At 26.9% G+C, this 24,368-nt stretch overlaps 2 protein-coding genes and 1 long non-coding RNA gene across 5 annotated transcripts in view; all 3 read right to left on the bottom strand.

The window, feature by feature from the left end:
- Positions 1-3,216, bottom strand: part of LOC107452007 (BRISC complex subunit Abraxas 2) — a 66,657-nt gene extending 63,441 nt beyond the window's left edge. Inside the window, exon 1 of the mRNA XM_016068281.4 lies at positions 2,818-3,216. Coding sequence (XP_015923767.1) covers positions 2,818-2,934 — 117 coding nt within the window. The 5' untranslated portion in view covers positions 2,935-3,216. The remainder of the gene's footprint in view (positions 1-2,817) is intronic.
- A 2,742-nt stretch (positions 3,217-5,958) lies between these two features.
- LOC122270101 (uncharacterized) lies at positions 5,959-12,552 on the bottom strand. Its single transcript, XR_006225603.2, has 2 exons — positions 11,450-12,552; positions 5,959-6,988 (listed from the first exon to the last, which is right to left on the bottom strand). It is a non-coding gene; the product is annotated as an uncharacterized lncRNA (long non-coding RNA).
- Positions 12,553-16,076: 3,524 nt separating this feature from the next.
- Positions 16,077-24,368, bottom strand: part of LOC107451981 (lethal (3) 73Ah) — a 93,929-nt gene continuing 85,637 nt past the window's right edge. For all 3 annotated transcript variants that reach the window (XM_071187515.1, XM_071187514.1, XM_071187516.1), the window contains one exon: positions 16,077-17,056. In XM_071187515.1, the coding sequence (XP_071043616.1) occupies positions 16,880-17,056 (177 nt within the window). In that variant the 3' untranslated portion in view covers positions 16,077-16,879. The remainder of the gene's footprint in view (positions 17,057-24,368) is intronic.

The following is a 24,368-nucleotide window of genomic DNA, read 5'->3' as shown; positions in this document are numbered from 1 at the left end:
ATAAATAAACTCTGAATGCGACTTGGTATAAAAGGGCAAATAACTCAGATCCTGCTGATTGTAACAAAATTCTAATTCCCGATATAAAATACTACAACCCGATTACTTCAATTTTTCTCTCAGACATGATCATATCTAAATATTATCAATAAACAGGGTTCAAACAGAGATCAGAAGAAGAAATCCAAGGAGTCCAAAATTTAAAAACTTTGAGCAAAAAATAACCAGACAGTTTTTTTTTTAAATCAAAAAGCAGTAACTATAAAGATTTTTCGAAAATGTGTATTCAGATGTTAACGATTAACATAAAAACCTACCAATCTTATATTTTTAAATTTGAATACATAAAATCTAAGGCATTTTATACAATGAGAAAAAAAAACAGTAAATCATTAATTGAGTTTGCTTGTAACATGTAAAATTAAAATTATTTGCTGTTATTTTTTTCATCTAACCCTTGCAATTAAATTTTTTTTCTTCTAAAGTTTTTCTTAAACTATTAGATTTTGACAGCTAAGTCATGTAACATGCAATTTCATTCCCTTGCTTGGACAGCAAATTCATCAGCGAACTTAGTAACTTCATCTATGTAACACAATAACCTAAGGAGTTTCTAAGGACTAACTTGGAAATTTAAGTAGTTCTAAGTACTCCTTGGAGACCTTTTTATTTCCAAGGAGTATAAGGAGTCTGTACGAACCCTGATAAAGTCACAAACACACACAGCATATACACTGGACTACGGCAAACCCGGTGAAGGAGTAACTCTGAAAAGGGTCCGATATGGGCAAGCCATAGTATCCATTAAGTTTAGTACAGTGAGTAACCCGGTACGAGTGGTTGAATACCACGACGACCGGGTCCCTGTTGTAGCAGAGCCTTACACAAACTTTAACCATCATTAGTGTTACTTAAACATGTAAATAATTTATTAAATATGCACATAGATTAAATGCAGATTTAATCTGACCACCGCCTCTGCAATTCACCGCCATTATTCCAGGTGCCCACGGGCACAATCACCGATGACAGTATGAAGTGTCCGCTTCGCGGACAGGTACACTGAAATAGAACTCAGTTCAAGTTCACTTGATTCAATCATGAGGTACCTTTTGATAGATGAAGGTTGGCATGATCGATAACTCAGCCCCCACATTTTCAATGCATGTGATTATAAATCCTGATGATAAATTTTAAAATTGTATGAACATGAATCACATGCAATATTTGATTTTAAATCAGGGTTGGCAGGTTTTTGACATGTGACAGTTTTTGACAGTTTAAACCATGGTTTAAACCGTCACGTCAAAAACCTCACTATCAAAAATGTCGGAAATGTCAAAAACCCTATATTCATATGTGAAATTTAATAAATACATAAAATTTATATATTTTTTATAAAGGATAGTGTTTCTAAATGTGTTCTAGAAAAAATAAATTTAAAATTTTGAAGAAACACTTATATTTTGAATAGTACCTAACCAAAATCTTGTACTTTTGAAAACTGACATCTTTTGTATATTATGTATTCATTTTCATGTGTTATTGAAAATCTGCAGTGATATTATTAAGAAATTTATTTATAACCAAATTTAGTGTATAGTACAGATTATACTAAAACATTTAACATTTTTAAAGATAAACATTAGCAGTTTTGTACATTAGACATCTTCTTTTAAAGAAAAATCTTTTTAATATTCCTTTAAATCTTTTAACATAAGACAATACAAATTTAAGTGTTTTCTGTTAAATACACAGAGTAGTTAGTGTCGATTTACAGTATATTCAGCCTATTCATTTACTATGCTAAAAATTTAGTTTATCCAAATACTTGTGAATTTCATTTTGCTGAATACGATATAGTTTTGCTGAATGTAAATACAAATCGAGATATTGCATTTTTAAATCTAGTAAATATGAATCGCTATGTACGATACTTAAATCGCGTAAATAAGAAGCACAATGCACAACTCTTAAATCATGTAAATACGAAAATCAATGTTTGGTATTAAACTCCCATGAATAAGAATCTAGATATTAGTAAATTCTGGGCTTGGGAATTCTAAAAGACTTGTTTGTATTGCTTTTATTTGATCATAATAATTAGAAATATACAATGCTAATTGAATTAGCAAATGAATATTTTCACCGCAAAGCCCCTGATATTTTTTTATAATTATTTCATTATTTTCATGCCAGCAAACAGGAAGCAGCGACATCTGAATTACGAAAATAATAACTATATGACGGGCAGTTAAAAATATACAAAATCTTATTTTCTACACGTAAAATAGTTAAAAGAAGCAAAAATGCAGAAGGGTTGGCAACTACGAAATCAGAAACAAATATAATCATGTTATTTCAACAACTGCATTTCCAGAAAAATCTGAATATTTATTAAAGAAAAAAAAACTTTTAGAGAATCAGACTTTCGGATAAAAAGGCTGAAACTTAAAGGGCAAAAGCGAAAAAATCTCATCCCTGTATAATAATATCCCCTACCTAATTAACGTATTAACGAGAATGCCTCAGAACATAATTCTAATGAGATTAAGATTGCATTCTAATTCGGAAAAAATAAACCAAAAGTTATTCAGATTTAACCTTTATTTTGCGCACTGTATATAATGCCATAGTAAAGATAATTTTGTCTACTCCTTGTCTGGGTTACTTAAGACAATTAAATAAGAATGTGTTAAATAATAATTTAAAACAAAATTTGCTAAATAGATTGCATACAAGCCTTCTCATGGTTATATTCGTTTAATTATTTCGTACCTGCTAAAAAATATTTTTGAGGAAGTAACGAATACTCACTTGATCACCAAGGCAATTCGAATTATCTAACATAACAGTTGAAAGAACAAATGGACTTAGAAATACTTTTGGCGCGAGTGAATTTTGCAAGTTCGACATGGCTAGAAACTTAACCATACAGTATTATAGGCAAGCAAAACACAAACTTCATATCAAAATCAGTTTGAATGATTGATGTTAGTTGAAACTATTGAAACGGCATACTTCTGCTCTCTTCAAAGATATTTAAGCAGAAACAAAGAAATCATCCTGGTTTACAGAAATTCGAAAAAAATACCTGAGCACTGTGTGATCCATTCAAAAAAATAAATAAATAAATAACGGTTCACTGTGTGTTTCGATATGGGTCTACTTGTGTCTGTACGCACAACCGGTTGAGCAACTGCGCATGCGCAGAGCAAAACTTTTAGCGCCTCAGCCAGTTGCAAACGGCGAAAAGTTGCCAAATGTTGCACGCCCAGCACTTTACAACTCGTTGAGAGATTTTCGTCTTTGGATAGAATAGTTCATCAAATCATTACCAGATGACGCTAAGTTTCAACGACAGATGACGATAAAAGCAGCCATTGGGATATTTTTTCTGTGCTCGTGCTCCCTGCTATTGAAGATATTTGGTCAATTTAGGAATTGGTAACTGGGCGGAGTGAGCTTGGCGCTAGCTCATATCAATCAATCTTCTTATAACTTGGACAGAGATTGATTGATATTGATGGAAACTTGTTTTGCTTTGGGTAGTGTATAGCGTGAGGATGCCTGTGAATCCTCAGGAAACAGGATGACCCTTCCAGGCATGTTTTCAAGCATGCGCAGTATACTAATCATAATGAGTAACGCCTCCTCCCTGTCCTTCTTACAGACGTCTGCAGAACAGAAAATGGCGCGCTCATTTCCAGAATCAAAGCTCATTTCAAATCAAAGCTTATCAAGAAATAATAAAAGATTATTAAAAGGGTATGTAATTATATTTTATTCGAAGTATTGATTTTCTGCCTTTTCATTAGAAATGTGTATTTCCTTAATTGTTGAATGATCATCTTTTTTAATTAATTAATGAACGTTGAATGAATAAAAAGCTTTGCAAGAATCTATGTTCAGTTTCTTTCCTATTTTCTTTATTTGATGTTAAATGTACAATGTAATGACTGGTGATTAAGGCGTTAAAATGCAAAATTTGCGAACAGAAATCCGAATAAATTATTTATAGTTTGTAAGTGCAAATATATTTATACAATCCTTAGTATTTAACGATCATTCAATGTAAAGAAAAGGCAGCATTTCATGTATTGAATAAAATATATTTACTGCTCATAATAAGATCTCTTTTGTTCACTCGTTTTTCATTGACTCAAGAGTCTTCACATGATTATTTAATAAAAAATACAAAAGAAATATTTCATAATCATAACAAAATGTGACCCAAGCATACTCGTGATACAATTGGTGTGACTAATATAAAGCATGTTTCCTTAATTAGACTAAGCAATAATGTAAAATTTGAGGCACTTATTTATTGAGTGTAGGTAAATTTTCCGTCATATTTGAGGGGAGTATGAGTTCATGACAAAGTAATGAATTTAAAAAGTTTGGGCCAATATTTTTAACTTCAATGCGAAATAGAATAGACTTGATTAAAATCATCGACAAAATAAGGAAATTTTTGCATTAAATTGACTAACATAATTCGAATTAATTAGCACATAATTTTTGTATTCTTTTCCCAAACTCAATGTATTTAATTACAAATTTACACAAATCATTTTAAAAATTTCTTATATTTCAATAACGCCTCTGTAGATGGCACCACCACTATCTTTCTATCTAAACTTTTTTTTAACTGATGCTTCCCTTCCCTTCACCAACCTTTTGAGAAAGGATACGCATGAACGAAAAACTTACAAAATAGGCTGTTTACTCGACAGCTGGTAGCAATAAATTATGAAAGATAAGATGATTGAGAGGATCCTAAATATTTCAGATTAGAGTTAAAAAAATTAAACTTATAAGCATTCAAAAATGAAAAGTATTTAGGTGCACCTAAAAAAAGCAATCACAGGACGTAGCATAAATAATTTATGTAGTTTCATTATAAATATGTTTTGTGATAAAAATTGTTTAAGATTTTTGCCCTATTGTTCAAGTAAACAGCTGAGTTTGAAAATTGAAATGAAATACATGAACAGTAAGAATAATTAATAAGTTCGAAAATAGGTACAACAGTTACAGTTGAAATATCAATATTAAGTTTTATTGTGATAATAATGTTGTTCGACTAACACATTTATTCTTTAAACTAGATTGTATTTAATAATTATTTGCATTTTTTTCCACGTTTTATTCATTAAAAGTGATTAATTCTTACACAGTTGAAAATTCAAATGTAACGTAATCTTTAAAAAAAAAAATTCCAATACAAATTTTACAATTTGTTTTCAACTTCAGAAATTCCATTTCCATCCATCTGTACNAGGCTGAGGGCTAGCTGTTTTTGCTTTCCTCGGTGAAATAGATATCCCACAATTACAAATTGATAATTTGTAAGCTACAAATCGTTTGCGGTCGCCCCCTTTTACATGGTGGACGCTAGAGGAAGGGGGTTTGAACGGCGAGAGGACCACTCGTCTGGTCAGCAGATGGGGAGATAAGGAGTGATAGATTTAAATGACCCCGTCCGAGGAGTCTGTCGAGGCACACGTAGGCACAAGCCATTTTACATGCAGAAAGGTAGACCCCCTGGCCGGCTGTGGTCAATGGCACGTGGCATCCATATCTAATTGGTTGATATCCGTGTCTAATGAGGGAGGGCTTTCCTTCAACTTTGCGAGGTTGCTCTCTCCGTAACGAGGACCAATACTGCACACCCACAGTCCTTACGCAGACTGATCCAAGTGGTCACCCACCAGCACACAGACCGCAGTCAGTGATGCTTGACTTTGGTGATCTGCTGGGAACCATGCCTTAACGATCAGTCCACTGCGGGACTAAAAATCTTATATATATATATATTATACACTCCATAATGTGTCAATAGTTGTGTTCTTATACACTTTTTAACTATAAAAATTTTTTCAGAATAAAAAGTAAGGATATATCATTTAAAGTTATAAATTCAAAACGAAAAATCGAAACACAGTTAAACACAAATCAGGAGAATTCATACTTTATTGAATAAAAAGATAACATGAAACAGTATCACAGTTAGTTATTATAAAAATGAATTTCCAAACAAATAGTTCACATCTTCTTTCAATAAAGAATTTACAATACCTAAAGAACAGAATTACTAATGAAATATGCCTAAGAAATATAAAAGCTACAAAACGTTTTCTCAAATGAAAAAGCTTTTTAAATGACATCAAATTCTTGATATTGTAAAGAATTTTAAAAATTGTATTAACAGCAAATACAACCAAAACGTTGAAAAGTACAGTCTTGTTATAAGTAATTAGTAGAAGGAGGAAAACAAAAAAAATCATTGCAATAATTTTTATTTTAATGGTTTTATTTAGTAAATTGCAATTTTCAGAGTTCAGATGGGAGATCACTTAATTGATTAATATTAGCTTTTGAACATTGAATCATACAGAAAGTCTGGATAATAAACATTTTTGTTGTTTTTTGAACTCTTGAAATATGAAAAATATTTGCAAGTTTATTCAATAAATATGTGTAAGTACTATAAATCAAAAACTTGATTTTATGAGTATGTTATATTAAAGAACCTTGCTTTGAAAATGATTTGCAAGGCACTGTCAATGAGGCAATATTATGTGATTATAACAAGCAAAAGATAATGAAATATGCACTATAACATCAAAAATATTTAAATGAAACTATTTTTCTTCTTTTTCATCTTTTCAACAAAAAAATGGATTTTCTTTCTTCCATTAGTAGAATTCTAGCTTTTTCAATTTCTATATTTCTTGTGATAACACAAAATTATTGATATCAATCATGTCTGTCTCTTCCATATAAAACACATTATTTTCTACACTACTACATTTTTAATAGCCTCTACATAAGCTGATGTTTGAACAACAAAGACAAATGATTTCAAGTGATAAAATTGGGGGGAAATGAAAATCAATAAAGTAATTTAGTAAATGAAAGAACTCTGTTTTCCAGGATTTCTTTGCTGGAATGCAAAAACAAGAATTTTATGTACTCAGGATCTCTGCAAAACAAATAAGCAGGTACACAAAATTATATACTTTAATAAATTTAAAGGAGTACATTATGAAAAAAAAAATCAACCAATAAGAAAGTTGGATAAAGTAGTAAGTATCCACTCTATTATAATAAATGGCATTGTGTCTAATATAATAATAGGATATATATAATGGTAGACTTAAGCACTGTTTACATAGAAATTGATAAAAGAGTAGAATTAATTGGAAAAAATAATTATTATTAGCTCCATACATTAGATTTAAAATTTGAAAGTAATGTAACTAAACATAATGTTTCATATTGTTGATGTAGAAAAAAAAATTTCTAGATTAATGTAACTAATAAAACTATGAGGAATTGTGAATCAATGAATAAACACTTATCAAAATTATATTTTACAAAATTATGTAAAAGCATAATTTGACCATGAAAAGATGGTTTGAATCAGAGTCAGTTTAGCAATGCTTGAGAAAGATAAAATTAGCAACAACTATTAGCTTAAGTTAGACTATTAGCTTTCTCTACAAATGAAACATACTTAAAAAAAATAACAAAAAAACTTTATATGGGTGATTCTCATGAAACATGACAATTCGGACTAAAGAATTTCTTCAAATTCAAAGTCTTCAAAATAATCTAATTTTTTTGCATATTTTTTTAGCTACACTTATTAATATCATATAGTCAGCAGTGTAGTTTATTGACATTTGCTCGAGAAAAAAAATAAAATAGAAATTCACCAAACCTTGAATGCCAGGAAAATGACATATTACCTTAGAAGTTTAAAAAACAGTCATTTTAAGTTAATAGTAAGTAACTCAACTTAAGCCTTTATGTTAGATGGACCATAAATTGCCTAAATTACTTCTTTTTACCCACTGTAGAAAGAAACAAAAAAATTTTTGTTGCTGATATGTGCAGAATAAAATTGTGTATAATAATCAATCATTAAATAAATAAATAACTTTGATTACATCCAAGCATATTACAATCATACATAAACTTGGTATTAGGTTAATATTTGCTTTCCCTCTTTACAGTATTAGCAGTTAAAAAGAATTTCTGGTAACACTTCAATGTCCTGGCATTCATAAGCCAGGAAAATGACAGCCAGGATAATGACAAATTCGCCATTTTATAGCATATAACTTTACTTTAATTTAATATTTTGGCCGAAGACGTTTATATTCTGCAGAAAACAACAGTATTTCTTAAAATAACTCAGATAAATCTATGTAGTTTTTGTTATTAATGATTTCAAGAAGCCAGGAAAATGACAGCATAAAAACCTACTCACCTTGAAAAATTTTTTGAAATAGATTTTGAGCCAGAAAATTGGTTCTTTATTCATGCAACAAGACATGTTCAGATAGGAGGGTATCTAATCAATCTATTAACATAAGATATTGATTCCTGGCGCTATCTATTTTGGTTATAAATCACTAAATGAAAGTAGCCAGGAAAATGACAGATTTTCATGGGACAAACAAATTATTGTCAGAAAAAAATTATTTTAAACGAAGTTTTAGTTAACAACACCCTCTGCGTATATTCTAGAAATGCTTACATAGGATAAGATTAAAAAAAATTAAATTTTGAAAAATGTATGGGGAGTTTTGAAGCCAGTTATTATTGGAAATATTGTATGGGACATGCCAGAAAAATGACATTTTGATATTCAATAAAATTTTTTAAGTATACAAAACAGTCAATGCCAGTGCAAAGTCATTTTAAAATGCTAACAGCAATCCCATTTATTAATTTTTTTTTTAAAAAAAGTTCTTTTAGTATTATAGTATTAGATCTTGGAGCAAGGGACAGTGGATGTCATGTTTCGTGAGAATCACCCATATACCATTTTATAACAGCCAGAGGGATATTTGCATTCATTATTGTCAAGTTTTACAAACAAAACTTTCAATAGTCTAATGCATCAGTGAGGGATATAATGTTAATTTAGTTGGATTAAAGCAAATTAATCTAAATTTTGGCCTGTAGAAGTTACTATGTGACTATTGAGTTAAGTGATATAGATGAATTCCTGTCTAGTTCTTTGCACTCAAAGGAGACCAATGTAATTTTGTTCGACACTTTTTAAACATTTGATGAGAAATTAGAATAAGCTATCTACTTGAAAATAAATGCCCTACATTGTTTTAACGAGATGAAGGTGGGAAAGTTCTTTACTGTTCACTTTCATATTCTAGCTTAATGAGAATCAAGAACTGCAGTTATTGAATTTAACAGAATATCAATCATCAGATATTATAAAACTGAAGGAGACTTCAAAAACAAATAGATCATCATCACTTAAATGGCCTTTTTTTATGTAGGGTTGTTCAAAGCAAAGCTAAGAACAAGGTTGACAGATTGCTTATGCTTTCAATCATATTTTAAAAATAAAAAATGTATTTTAATTATATTTTATAGCTAAATATATAAAGCAAATATTTTGGAATTTATGAATATCATTATTTCATATTATTATTAATTAACAATATGAATTTAAAACAACTAACTTTTAATTTTGTAAAAATTTTAATGCATTTCCAGAGACATTTAAGAAAAACTGTAGAGAAACCCTGTTGTAAATCAAGCTTTGCAAAAGCTACAAAATTATATAATCCAATTAACAATTGAAAAGTAAAAACAATCAACACTGTATTCCTTGAAGCAAACTGCTGTTCAAAGTAAAAGAGGTGGAAAAAGCAAATTTTATTTATTAAAATTATTTCTTACTTGCCAACAGCTCATGCTTTGACAGTAATTTTTCCACCCTAATATATTTAAGTCGCCCCGTGGCTGAGCGGTAGCACTTCGCGCTGTCGTGCCACAGGTCCCTGGTTCGTTCCTCGGGCCAGGCAAGGTTGACTCAGCCTTTCATCCCTTCAGTGGGTCTGAGTTTAGTAGTTTTAGTAATATATTAAGTGGTAGGAAAAATTAAACTTGGCAACTTTATTTAATTAATTTGACTTACAATAATTTTTATCACCACTACATCTAAACAATTTAAACAAATTCTGGTGACACTGCAGTCAAAGTAAAAGAGGTTGAAAAAGTCAATTTTATTTATTGAAATTTATTTATACTTCCCAACTGACATTTTGAGTTATTTTTTTCAAATATATTAAGTGGTAGGAAAAATTCAACTTGACAACTTTATTTTTTATTTAAATAATTTGACTTACAATAATTTTGACTATCCCTACATCTAAACAATTTAAACAAATTCTGGTGATACTTCAGGGAAAAGTTTTGGTGCTGGCAAAATTAAACAAACTAAGCATACTAAAATAGTTAATTCTCTATAAATTCAAATATTGTAAGGAGATAGGAATTTTGGGTTGGCATGCTTGCTTATTTGCTTTTTATACTTAAAAATTATGTTTACTTATAAAAAGTAGCTTGTTAAATGACAATTTTTATTGTTATATTTTCCATATGATGGGTTGTAACTGTAATTGAAGTAAAGCACTCGTACAACAGCCCATTTCTCAGCCAGAAGGGTCATAGAGGTTAAGGTTTGAAATTGAAAGCCTAATCGCAGCATTTTGTGCTTATACTATATTTTTTTTTTGCATTTTATGTATATCTTTGCAATTAATTGTTCAAAAAAAATAATAAATACAGTTGTGAAATTCGTTTACACACAAAATAATGGCAAGAATTTTAAATAAGTAATTACTATTCTATTAATTAAAGTGTTCTATTAAGCAAAGTTTCTATTAATTAATTGTGAGAAAAAGTTTATTATGTCTGATTTTAAAATTTGATTTGTCATGACATCTTTGGTGACCTTTTAAACTTTGAGAATTGAGAAAAGTCTGATTGTTGAATTGAAACTTAATATTTTTTTCATTTTGCTAAATATACATTATGAAACAAAGACAAAAAAACATGTGTAAAAGAAATTGGAGAATAAAATTAAAGCAATACATTTGTACTCAGCCATCTCAATTTTTAAATTGTACTTGATGTCTCACTGTTACTTTGTGACCATAATACTTTTAAAAACTGAGCAATTTCTAGTAACTATGATTGACATTAAGTTAAGCAAAGCATTTTTTTAGGAATTTCCATAAAATAATTAAAAACAGACAAAATTGCTAAAACAAAAGAAAATCAAATTAGTAATAAGTATACAGCAATTAAATAAAATTTTTTGCAAAATGTTTAGAATCACAGTAAGATAATGAGAGTAAAATAAAATAAATTTAGGCATTTGAAACAAGACGTTAAAGGTGATGAAAAAGAACAAAAAAAAAATCAATATAGTAACATCAATATTCCAGTTAGAAATAAATTAACATAATATGAATCATTCTATTCGAAAATGAATTTTTTCTGAAAAAAATTTCAAATAGAAAATTCTAATAAAGAACAATAACAGCTTTCCCTCCTTACAGTATNAAAATGATATAGATATAAAATATAAAAAATACAAATATAAAAAAAATTAACTTACAAGAATTTCAAAGCAAATTAGTTATCAGTGCCTTGGATTAAAGAATATTCTTAGAATTTCATATCTTTTCTTACATTCATTTAGAGAATTGCATTATTACCATATAAATTTTGTGATAAACCAAAGTAAATTGCTTAAGTAATTTTATGTATGCTTGTGGTTAGGCTTTAGGAAACTGTGACCTATGATATAAGATAGCTATCTTTTCAAACTTTTTTTATTTCACATCTTACTTCCTTTTTTATTTTAAAAGGGTACTAATTAAACAAGACAAGACAGTAAAATAAAAATAATATAGTTGTAAAACAAAAACATAAAAAAAATTACCTTATAAGAATTTCAAAGCAAACAAATTATTCTTACCTTAGCCCAAAGAACTTAAAAATAACATAAAAAATTCACTTACAAGAATGACATTTAAAATTATAAATAAATTAGATTCAAAATATGGATTTAAGATTAAGGACATTAGTAGATATATTATATTAGATTAAATAGATAATAATAAGTAACTGGACATAGGCTGACTTGATAATGCTACTTAATAGGCTGACTTAATGACTTTAGTAATTGACTTTATAACGAACCATAAATAAAGAAACTGTATACAAATAGTAGTGGGAAAATTCCATGACACTGCATGAGTAAAAGAATTAACATTTGAATAAGTTTAAAGAAAAATTAAAAAATAACTGCCTAAATATTCAGTGCTTTTTTTAAATATTTTATTCTTTAGTTTAGCCTTATGGTTATGTACTACAATACATGATTTTTATTCGTTTCATACAAAAGTAGGAAATTGAGTTTGAGATTCATGCATTAGATTATTATATTAACAACTGCTGCATTAGTAACAACACCACCTATATCTTAAATTCATAGCTTCCAACCAAGAAACAGGCATGTCAACATCTAAATTTGTGTTCAGTAGGTGTGATTTAAGAAGAAGAAAAAAAAAAGAGTTGCCAAATGTTACCCAAAAGAAGATCAGACTTGGAAAAGTTAAAAATATTTAAAATTATTTACAAAATTTGAAAACCAAATGAAATCAAAAGAATGCAATGTTATGTCTCTTTTTATTAATTTTCTATTTCAAGCATCTATATTTTTTAGTCCTGCATCAATATTTTGTTTTGAAAATTTGTACATATAAAATCATTTAAATTTGTTAACTCAAAACAAATTTGATAAAAGAATATCTAAAGAAACTTGTTAATTTTAAATAAAAAAAATACAGAATGGTTTTGCTGCAAACATACATACTTATAAAATAAATCTTATCAATTTTCATGTTTTAACTTATATTACTAAAGAGAAATTAACTTAATAAATAGATTTAGGAACAGGTTTGCTAAAACCTGAATTGAAGAGCTTTTGTTTAAATATTAGACTTCTGAATTAATAATAAACTTGTATTAAACTTATTTTCTTTTTGAGAATTTTAGTTTTAAAAAGTGACTCATATTATGAAAACAAACAATTTAACTTCCTAAACTATAAAAATTTAAAAAAAACTCATTTCATATTTTACCCAACTACACTCCTTGTCAATTTAATAAAACAAGCGCAACATACTATTGAGTTTATAAAATGAAGTGAAGAAAAAGTTATCAAATTATGGTCAAAATAGAAAAATTTAAAATAACTGAATTGATATCATTTGAAATGTAATGAAAGCTAATTCAACCATGATTTCACTTTATTTAGACTATTTTAAACAGAATGAGTACACATTTGATAGAAAGCATGTTCATTAGCTCTATTCAGATTACAACTGTTATATTATTTTTCTAATTGAAACTTCCTGCATATGTGTATTTATACATGAACTATTATTCTTGAAAGACTGGTATGGTTTTGGATTTTTTCACTTCATTAATGAATGTAAGATTATCATTTTTCCCTACTTGATACCTAATAAATTTTGTAAAAAACATCTTTAATTACTTGCCCCTGAAACTGATTAATAAAATTTTACTCACACATAAAGTGCCCTCTATATTTATGATTAAATAGACATGCAATTTACGTTAAAAGTATGCTTGAAATATTTCGATTCTAAAAAGTTAAAACTGTTTTGCTAATATAAAAAACAGTAAAATCTGTTTACGATACACTTAAGCCTTAGATTAGCAGAAATGCTTGCTAAGGAGTTGCCTTATGTATTTAGATGTAAATACGAGACCTTGCTAAGTGTATCAATGAATGTCGTTAGCTTCGACATATCAAATACAATCGATTGTAAAAACTGTACCAAATGATTATTAACTTTGACACACATGATAAATAATGAAATTAAAATATCATTTTTCTGTGCAAAAAGATATTTTTTTCATGGTAATAGATTTTATTTTTGTCTTTTTCGCTGAATTCTTCCTTTTGAGCGATTTTTTTTATTTAAAAAAATAAACCGTGAAAAATTTTTGCAAATTTTTTTATTACACTTTTTTTTTTCACTTAGAAAAGTTTTTTTGCAATTATATTTTGAAATTGCTAATATGTTTTTGAAAAAAAATGTTTCAACATTTTCTAAATAATTAAATGTGAGATAATCATGCCTTAAACATGAATTGCATTTATTTTCTTTTTTAAACATATAATAATGATTAAATTAAAACTAGGTAATGATTTTACAATATCTAGTTGTACTATTAAAATTATTGCTCAAAACACTATAAATAATAATTATTTTTTAAGAAGGATTCACTTTAGAAAGGAAAAATTGAGATAAAATAAAATAAAAAATAATTAGACAAGAACATTTACAGAAAAAGTAAAGCCGATAATACTGTTGAAAATTTAAATTGACAAATGCAAACTAGCTTTTAATATATACACATCATTATCAAATAATAAAGCGACTTATTTTTTTTAGAAATCGAAATAAATGTTTTTTTCTCTATGTTTTTGATTAAAAATATAATATATATATATATATATATAAAAATAGAGTTTACAAAATTAAATAAATCCTTCTCTTATTGACTTGATTTTATATGCAAGGTTTTAGAAAATAAAATATTTTCACTTAGCTAAGATTATCCCAGCTTTTGCATATTTTTATTATTTGAAAGAAACACATTTAAAATGTAGCAGTTTCAGGTAGTATTCTTTTTTTCATCAACCACAAAGAATACAAAATATTGATTGCAGTAAACAGGTTGTGAGAGAAAGTTTCCTTTGTGTCGGACTTATTACAGAAGGCATGTCTTTTTTTCTTAATTTAACACAATTGGGATTAGTTTTACACAAAATGTACTTTGTAGAAATGATTTTTTTCTCCTAATTTTCAAAATCAGATAATTATTATTTCTTGCTCTGAGATAAGTCTTAAAGTAAAATGTTAAACGTTTTAAGCATAAGACACTTAGACATCTGTTATATGGAACATTGGTTGATTTTTAGTATTGTCAGCATTTTTAGTACAAGTTTAGATAAGCGCTTAAAAAAAACTGTATTTTCGAAGAGAAAGTATTTTAATTTACATTTATTTGTGTTAATTACTACAGACTAATTTTCTTTCCCATACTAAACAAAAAAGTGTTTATCCCACCTTTAAAAATACCTTTGTTCAAAATAAATTATCATGATTTGGTGATTCTAAAAATATGAAGTAACAATTTTAACATACAGTAACTAATAATATAAATTTCTTTCATGTATTTTATTACATTTATATGGAGAAAATGATAAATTAAAAATGAATGATTTTTTTTCATCTCAGTCCTGTTAACTTTTATTTATTTTATCACATTAGTAATTCAGCATCTTCTAATTATAAAATTCTAATGATATTTTAATAATATTTTATTCCTCAATCAAGAAGTAAAGTTAAAAAAAAGAAAATTTTAGTTAAGAGTGTGTAGTAAAAAATTCCTAAAAAATATTATCAAAAACTAATATAATGCATAAGAATAAAATTTTTTTTAAAGAATTTGAAGGAAAATTCAGCATTTATTAGTATGATCAAAATGGTAGAAACATAAAAATACTTAATAATACCTAAATATTTTAGTTCCTACAGTTGTTAAAATTACGCAAATTAAATTTATTAATAGTTTTCCTCACATATTAAAGCAAATCAATTTATTTAAAGTTTTACAGTCTCCTATTTATCAGAACATATAAGACAGTTTAATATTTTCAAGTCATTTTCAAATATTAATCTCTTCTAAACCAGTTAGTTGAATATGTAGTCGAAAGTTATTTCTTGAATGAAATCTAAAAAATCAATTTCCTACTCGCAAAATGTTTAGAAATTGATAATAATCCATTTTGGGTTTAATGAGATTAGTCATGTCTCCAACCATGCTAGATTTTAGTGTTCAAGGTTGCCACTTTTTAAGCATGATCACCGTTGAACACGGATTTAAGTTTAGTTTCAGATTGTGCTTATTCTAACCTAAATTAGCAAGGTTTCTGAATATGGGCTTAGTCTAAAACAGAAAAATTTACAAGTGCCTGCAAACTATATATTAAATACTGACGGCTTAAATAACATAAGTCAGAGTCTACCTATAACAGAATGGGATTTGAGACCTTAAGCAAAGGTAAATTTCTTGAAATGGTTACTGTAATCCTTAATTCTTGGTACTTAAAATTGTAAATAGAATGCATTTCCTCCAAAAATAAAACAATTTTTGCTTTATATATTAGAGATAAGCATATGGCAATTTTATATAATAGTTATAACAAATGAAATATTTCATAATAGAGAAAACAATATGTATAATTCTATTTTATACAGAAATGGTGATAATGTGATATGAAGATACTGTTTAAGTAAATATAAAAGGAAAGAAAGAAATAATTTAATTCACTAAGAAGAAGATATAACTTATCACAAAAACATTAATTGAATAACAAATGATTTTGAGATCGGAAAATCTTATTGAATACCAAATAGAACGATAGTTTGATAGTCCCATTCACATCACATGAGCGATCAAGAAAAAGAAAACATGGGAGTAGATATATAACACCACTGCTATATATTCATTGCACCAATGAATAAATTTATAATACTTCCCAAAATATCAGTTGACTTTAAACTTCATTTGAATGAAAGACTAATTTACTAAAATGAACTAAGTGAGTTATGGAAAAGGAAGATAAGACATTACAAATTAATTTGGATTAGTTTATTTTTTAAAAATGAACAATACATACAAAGAAGTTTGAAAAACAGAATAAAATACTATGTCCATTTCTTAAACACACATTTCAAGCTAAGTCCATTCGCGTAAACATGTATTCCAAATGTTCCTTAACCGTTCCTCTAGAAATATGAAATATCTCATAATGCTTCCTACATGGGCATTGTTTGTATTAATATTGCCAAAGCAAAACGTATCAATACAGTAGTATGAGCACCAAAACTAAATAAACTGATTGGAAAATTAAGTTCTATCAAGGAAAAATTACAAAAATTCAAGAGAAAAATACAAAAAAAAAAATAAATAAATAAATAAAAACATGCACACAAATAGGAACATACAAGAACATATAAAGAGAGAAGGTAGAATGGATGTTATATGTAGTACTTACTAATATCATGCAGAAATGACTTAGAAATATTTTCGTAACTAAGTTGTCAGATTTCAATATCTGAAATTAAAGCATAATAGAGGGTAGTGTGATATATTTTAAGGAGCATTAAAACTGAAGAAAAGAATTTAATGCATATTATATATATAAATGTGAATTTAGTGACTAATTTCTTTCAGATTTTTTTCCACCTCTAATTCTTTATACTTAGTAAAATATTAGCCATACAAAGTCAATCTATGGTATTTCAAGTATCTGAGGTATTTCTCTCACTTTAGTTTGTGTTAAAAATATAAAATTGTGAATTCTAAACTTATTCTTCAAGCATAAATTTTTGCTTACTTTCTTAATAAAAATAAATAGTTATATGTAAAAATTTAAGTATTTGAGGTTTTAGATTTAATAAAAATTTTGTATGGGTAAGAAGAAAAAAACAGTTGAACAGAAGAGGAGAAAAGTTATTGAATAGATTAAAGTTAAAGGTTTTAAAGAAGAATGCATTAAAAATAATTTAATATCATAATCATTAATTTCAAAATATAATATTTGGGTCTTTCGAAATAATCAGTTGTTAATTACTCTTTCCATTAATCTAGAAAACAATCGAAACATATATTTTCCACATAGGATTTAAATTTTAGATTACGTTACTTAGGTTTTGTACATGATGTCTTAGTTTTCAGCTTGCTGAGATATTGTCTTCTTATGTATACATATTCATAAGAAAACTTGCTGCTGAATGTAGGTTAGGAACAAACTCCTTTCAAAATCAGTGGTAGATTTAATTCCTGTTGTTTTCATCTACTTTTCTTTAATAAAAAAATGTATGTTGTAAAAATGTTATTGTTTTTCAAGCTTTTTTTCATAACTAATTATATCAATAAGCCCATCACTATTTTGATAAAAAAGTTTTCATATCCTGCTTAGACACTGTGAGATGATTTGATGGTCTCCCTTTAAGATTTGCATTAACACAATGCAGAAAAAAAAGAAGCATATTCTTGAAGTTATACATACTATTATAGAACGAAATTTCTAATAAAATAATGCTTAGGAATAGATACACAAATCAGGCATGAAAATAGCTGAACTGTGTAACAAATCCAAGATAAAAACATTATTTTGACTGATGATTTTATATGCATGAAACATAAAAGATTAAGTTGTGACAATCAAACACATGTTCTTTATGTTGACTCCAAAAACACATATTTAATTGTTGATGAGACCTGACTGCTTTTTTCTACAACAAATCCTTTCCTGTTATTCAATAATGGGAAAAAATTTTGAGAAAAATAACTACTCCACCAAAATTTATAGTAAAAGGTTAATAAATTAAAGTTAATAAAATGAGTATTTAGACATATATATCTGTAAAACGCTTCACAGGAAGTGTAATTCACTTTTCAAAAAATATTGAAGCACTTAAAATATACAAAAAGAAAGGATATTATGCCCTATAAAAAATTCCATTCATTATTGAGAGGAAGGATGCCACAACATGCAGGACACATTTTAATATGGAAAAACAGTAAATTGAGCGATTCATATACAAATATTTAATAGTTTATAGCAGTCAAACAACTATTGAGGCTATAAGAAGCAAATTTACTTGTTCTTAGCACAGTAAAAGCCTGGCTATCTCCAACTTGACCTTTAGGAAAGCTTAAGTAACCAGAATTTCAAAAAAAAAATTCTTAAAATATCTTTTTAGCAAAAAGAGAAACAATTGGAACTTTTGTACACCCACTGCAAAATACCGATGTTGAGACCAGGTCCAGTTTCAAGAAAATATGCAAATTCCTCCACCTTAGTAAGAGAAGGGAGAGAATATGAATTGAAAAAAAAAGAAAAGAAATTAATATGAAGATTGTGTTGTATGGTGTTTTGATTTGTGCCTATTTGCATTTATCTTCATTAAACTCATAACCATTTAATCAGTAATATCTTATAGAAAAAATAAAACAAGCATAATAAATAAGAAGTAGATTTGGACTGAATAAAAATAATTTTTCTGTCTGCTTCCCACATAGCAATTTAAATTAAATAATTAATTTAAATAAAAAACTTTTTTATTTTCTTAACTTTCTCTAAAATAAGGTAATATGTAAAACAGATTTTCAGCATTCTAGTCTTGTTTTAAGAATAATTTTTTTTCTCATAAACTTTCGTTTTATCAACATTTTTAATGGTGGTTCTTTTTTTAAAAATCAGTTCTGCAATAAATTTTTTATATTAAAACATTATCCAAAAAAATAAGCAAGAAAATTATATTTTCAGCTTTAAATTCAGTTTTAGTAATTACTAGTTTAGTTTAGTTTTTGCAATTTATCTTTTGCTTTTTTTTATAGCTGTTAGGAAGTCTTTTATTTATCTATTTTTTCTATAACTAGCTATTTTGACCTTCAGTTTTTTATTGTTTTCTTTCTGCTTCATGCAGTTTTTTTCATTTAACAATAGTTTTCTTTAACGTTTTTATCATGAACTAGCATTTTTTCCTAAAAACACAGTAATATGAAACACCAAGACCTTCAACATTAAATAATAAAAATAGATAACTGATTAAAGAAAATTTCTTCCTCTATTGTATTTTTCTTACTTTTCAATTCAGTTTCTTTAAATTTGTTACTTTCTATACTTTTTAGGGACAACTATTTTAGTTTATTCTTTCTTGATTGTTATAAGCATCCTTTTCAAACATAGTTTGTTTCTATGAAGAAAAATAGGGGAATTTTACAAACTAAGAATCTTGGCACCCAAGTGTTGGGAATTTTTGTTTATCTGGAATTCGCTGGTACCCACACTTTTGGGATAGTCGAGCTTTCACTACACAAGTAACTAAGAAAAACATGAACAATTTACAGCACTATGCTGCTTGACTAACATCTAAATTACATAAAAATTTTTTAGTTGCCAACTTTGTTCATTTAACAAATACTTTCTCTTACTTCTACAATTGATGTATCAGCTCAATTTTAATATGAAAGTTTGTTCAAGAAAGTTGTTGTAGTTACAATTGAAGAATAACATTAAAAACGAATCCTTTTGTCAATATTAAATAAAACAGTACTGAAGGAGTTAAAAAAAATAAATAAATTATACAAATTGTGACACAAATTGATATTTAAGTGAAGAAAAAAAATTTTTAATGGGCGATTGAGTGTTGAAGCATTAAGTGAAATTCATATTTCAATTAATTATATATATATACGGTATGAAGTCCCATTTCTGGACGTCTGTTTATTGAAAACGTCTATTTTCCAGTGATGTTTTAAGTCTAAAGAAACTTAACTTTTTTCCTTTATTAAAAAGAGAAAAAAAAAAGATTTTTTTTTTACGTTTGCGATTTTTTAAAAAAAGTATTAGTAAAAGAATTTTTTTACTTTTTCTTCTTGCTGTTTCTCAGAAAGCTACATTTATTCTGTTTTAATAATAGTAAAAAGAGTTGTTGAAAAAAAATAACTTTTGGGAGAATAAACTATGAATATTAATGAAGCTGAATATAATAGTGTTGGAGAAGAACATCAGCAGGACGAAATTTGTTTCACTCTAAATTATAGATGTTTTTATAAAAAAATACTCAAATCTGTTCCTTGTTTTAGATTTTTTAAAATTAAATCTGACTAATTTTTACTACTTCTTGCTGTTTCTCTGATAAATACATTTATTCTGTTTTAATAACAGTAAAAAGTTATAGAAAAACAAACTTTGGGGAGAAAAATAAACTATGTATACTAATAAAGCTGAATATAATAGTGTTTGAATAGAGCATCAGCAGATGAAATTAGTTTCACTTTAAATTATGGATGTTTTTATTAAAAAAATACTCAAATCTGTCCCCTGTTTTAATGTTATTTCTGTCTGATTATCTATGCTGATAATTCTTCACAACATCAGGGAAAAAAGAGAAAAACTTTATATTCATCAAGACAGAAAGTTATTGTTTGCTCCTTTTCATTATTTTTTTAATAAATATACATTATCATATTAAATATATAGTTTCATAAATGTCATTCAATCTGCAAGAAAATGCTAGTGTGATTGACACTAATTATCAGTTATCTATTTATAATCGTTATTGAATAGCACGTTTTAATGTTGATTTACCACAAAAGACACAGAAAAAAACATTTTCCAGACACATGTTGAAGTTCCGACAATCCCGCATATGGGACTTTATACTGTATATGTATGCATGTATATATGTATGCATGTATATATGTATGTATATAAACATATATATAAGAATAAAAGGCAAAGAATCTTAAAAATTATACGTAAGTAATCTCTACTTATTGTGCGCACAAAAAGAGTTGATGAAAATCAGTGGAAATTTAACACCAAATTACAATATAATAAAAAATATTGGCCTCATAGTGAACCAAAATAAATCAAGATAAAATCTTTAAAAAAAATCAGGACATTTTTTGGAATTATTTAAATATATTAGATTTTGTTTCAAAAATGGCAAAAAACAAACTAAATAAAGTATAATATGCTTTACTTAAATATGATAAAGGTAAATTTTATCATGAATAATAATAAAATAGGTTAATTTTTGTTTTAGTTTCAGAATTAAATTCCTTAAAACAGAAAATGTTAACAATTTCCAACTTAATTTTATTAATTGAGCACTGAAGAACTCATAAGAGTTTGAGATAAAGACATAGACATTTTTTTAGCATTATTGAATTAAAATGTAATCAAGTATAAACTAGGTAATATTCCCTTCTACAAAAAATTTTTTAAAAAAAATTGTAGTACTCAACTTTATTCACCAAATAATTTTAAAATAAGGCTTTAATAATATTGAAACAAAACAATGAATAGGCCACTGAATATTTTAATACTGAAATAATTTAGAGGGAATGATCCCTCAATTTAGTATTTACAAATTCTATAATATGATTACTATAATATTGATGGAAAAGTATCATTTCTAACATCAGATGAAAGAAACAAATTAATTACTGTGAACTTAAAAAAATTCCATTCCTACAAGATTTGTAACAGTATTTGCTAAAAATAGGAAATAAGAGTATGACATCTGACTTTATCACCATAACAATTTGTTAATGTACTATACATATTGGATGAGTTTCTTTAATAAAAAATGACAAATGGCTTTTAATAAAATTCCAAAAAGTTTTCAGAAAAGGAATCCTGCAGGATCTATATCTCTAAACCATATATACTATTAGTGGACAGTCCTTAAGCTTGAACTATCAAATGTGATTTTTGCTAGCATTATTAATTAAAATAAAAAGGTGTTGAATCATAAAATCTAAATATTTTGATTCTTCAAGTCTATTATTTCAAAATTCACATTTGTATTCATTAAAAAATTAGATGTTCTGAACAGGCACAAAGATCCAGAATATCAGGACAAAATAGTTTTCATCCTGATAATCAGGAATAACTACGAACCCTGAATTTATAAACAAAATGCCCAACACTCATGAGTAGAATAAGGAATTACTTGTCTGAGGGGATATATATGTTATTATTTTCATCATGTTTATAGTACTATTTTTAGCTCAAAGTGATAGAGTACAGCAAATGCAGGGGTCTGTCCAGAAGTTTTGTGAAAGGTTCGTTTTTGTAAAATTTTGAAAAAATTACTCATAATTTGTGAATATAAAATAATTGTTAAGTCACATTCTTTCAATCAGGGTCTGCTTTTGTGAATTTGTGCAAATAGAGTCCGTTATTGCAAAAAAACTTTTTCAAAGAGTTTTTAGATTGTAAAGACATACAAGATTATGCTCAACACTGTAAAATTATAATTAAAAAAATTAAATTTTAAAAAATAAACAGCAATTGCTGCTACTATTTTAGAGATGCAACATACAAATATTTGGTATTTAGCCTATACTGCTGTACGCAGAATATTCATTCCGGACGAATAAAGGAAGGAGCTTCTGCCGAAGACAAAACTTAGTTCGTTTGCATTTGTCTATCTTTCCCTCCCTTCTGGGGAAGGATTTATTCGATTAACAAAACAATAATGAAGATAAACAAATTTGTGAAGGGTCCGATTTAAAGTTAAAATATTTTGTGAAGGGTCCGTTTTTATGAAAAGATATTTTGTGAAGGGTCCATTAACGGACCCAAATTTCTTCTAAACAGATCCCTGAAATGTAACATAGAATATAGTCATTACTGTTTGTCCAATTACACATACAGAAACTAGTACTGTTTGCTTTTTATTTTTATTGAGAAATAATTCTAAAAAGCTAGTTTCTAAATATTATGTTAATATATTAGTATTTGGTTCTTAGATAAAAATTATAAAACATTCTCCAAGTTAGTAACCTTTTAAACTTTTATGTAGAGTAGAACTAATTTAAGAATATAAATATCAATCTTGAAGTACCTAAAGTAAAATTTGTATCAGAACAATTTAATTAACAAAAAATGACTTATAGTAGTTCAAATTATTTGTGACAAGGTATCAATACTATTTAGGTCAAAGATGAACATGACTGTATGCCTATCCAAAATATATCTTGAATGTGATCATAATATCAGTCTACAAAGAAAAATTCTTTGAAGCTCTATTTATTCTTTGTTGACTAAAGCTTTTTTTTTTTATAAAATCCCATAACTCCTATATTAACATCAAAACATGAAAGCAAAATCAGAGATAGAAATATTTAAAAATAGTTTAATAAAAACATTAAAAACTTGAATCATCTTTACAAAAGAGAAGATCTGAAAATATTTTTTATATCAAAGTACTAAAAATTAAATAGAATTTTAAAATGTAGATTTAAAATCCATAAAACACATATTTTATTAATAAAAGTAGAATTAAAAGTGGAAACTATTCCTTAATAAGTTAACATATCACAAGGTACAATATAAAAACAAATCTTTACAATGTACTAAGAATCGAGCTACATTCCAAAATTTATTTCTTAAAATGTTTTCAAATTATTCTTTATGAAAATCACTGAATCGAATAAAGAAAGGAAAAGCATTTTCATGGTAAGAAAAGTGAACAAAAATTAAAACAAAAGAAATGATTTTGTTTTAAATAACTGTACAAGGGAAAAAAGAAGAAATCTTTAATAAGATTTCATAACAAAGTATCAACAAAATTATTTAAAAATGGATTTTATCAAGAACTAGCTCTTTATTAGAATGCATACTTAGATTTCAAAATGAATTATATGTAAACACATTGTAATATAGCTTCAAAACAGTTGCACCATTAATTTTTTTTTTAGCAGAAGCAAGGACTGACAAATTAACATAACATTTAACAAAAACACCTATGTTCTACTAATGTTAAAATAAAAATGCATATCAATTTACTACTTTGGTAAATAATATAACTCAATAATTTGGTAAATAATTCCAACTTTTC

This window comes from Parasteatoda tepidariorum, chromosome X1 (assembly GCF_043381705.1).
Source record: "Parasteatoda tepidariorum isolate YZ-2023 chromosome X1, CAS_Ptep_4.0, whole genome shotgun sequence".
Taxonomy (NCBI): domain Eukaryota; kingdom Metazoa; phylum Arthropoda; class Arachnida; order Araneae; family Theridiidae; genus Parasteatoda; species Parasteatoda tepidariorum.
This window is presented reverse-complemented; position numbering and strand designations above follow the sequence as displayed.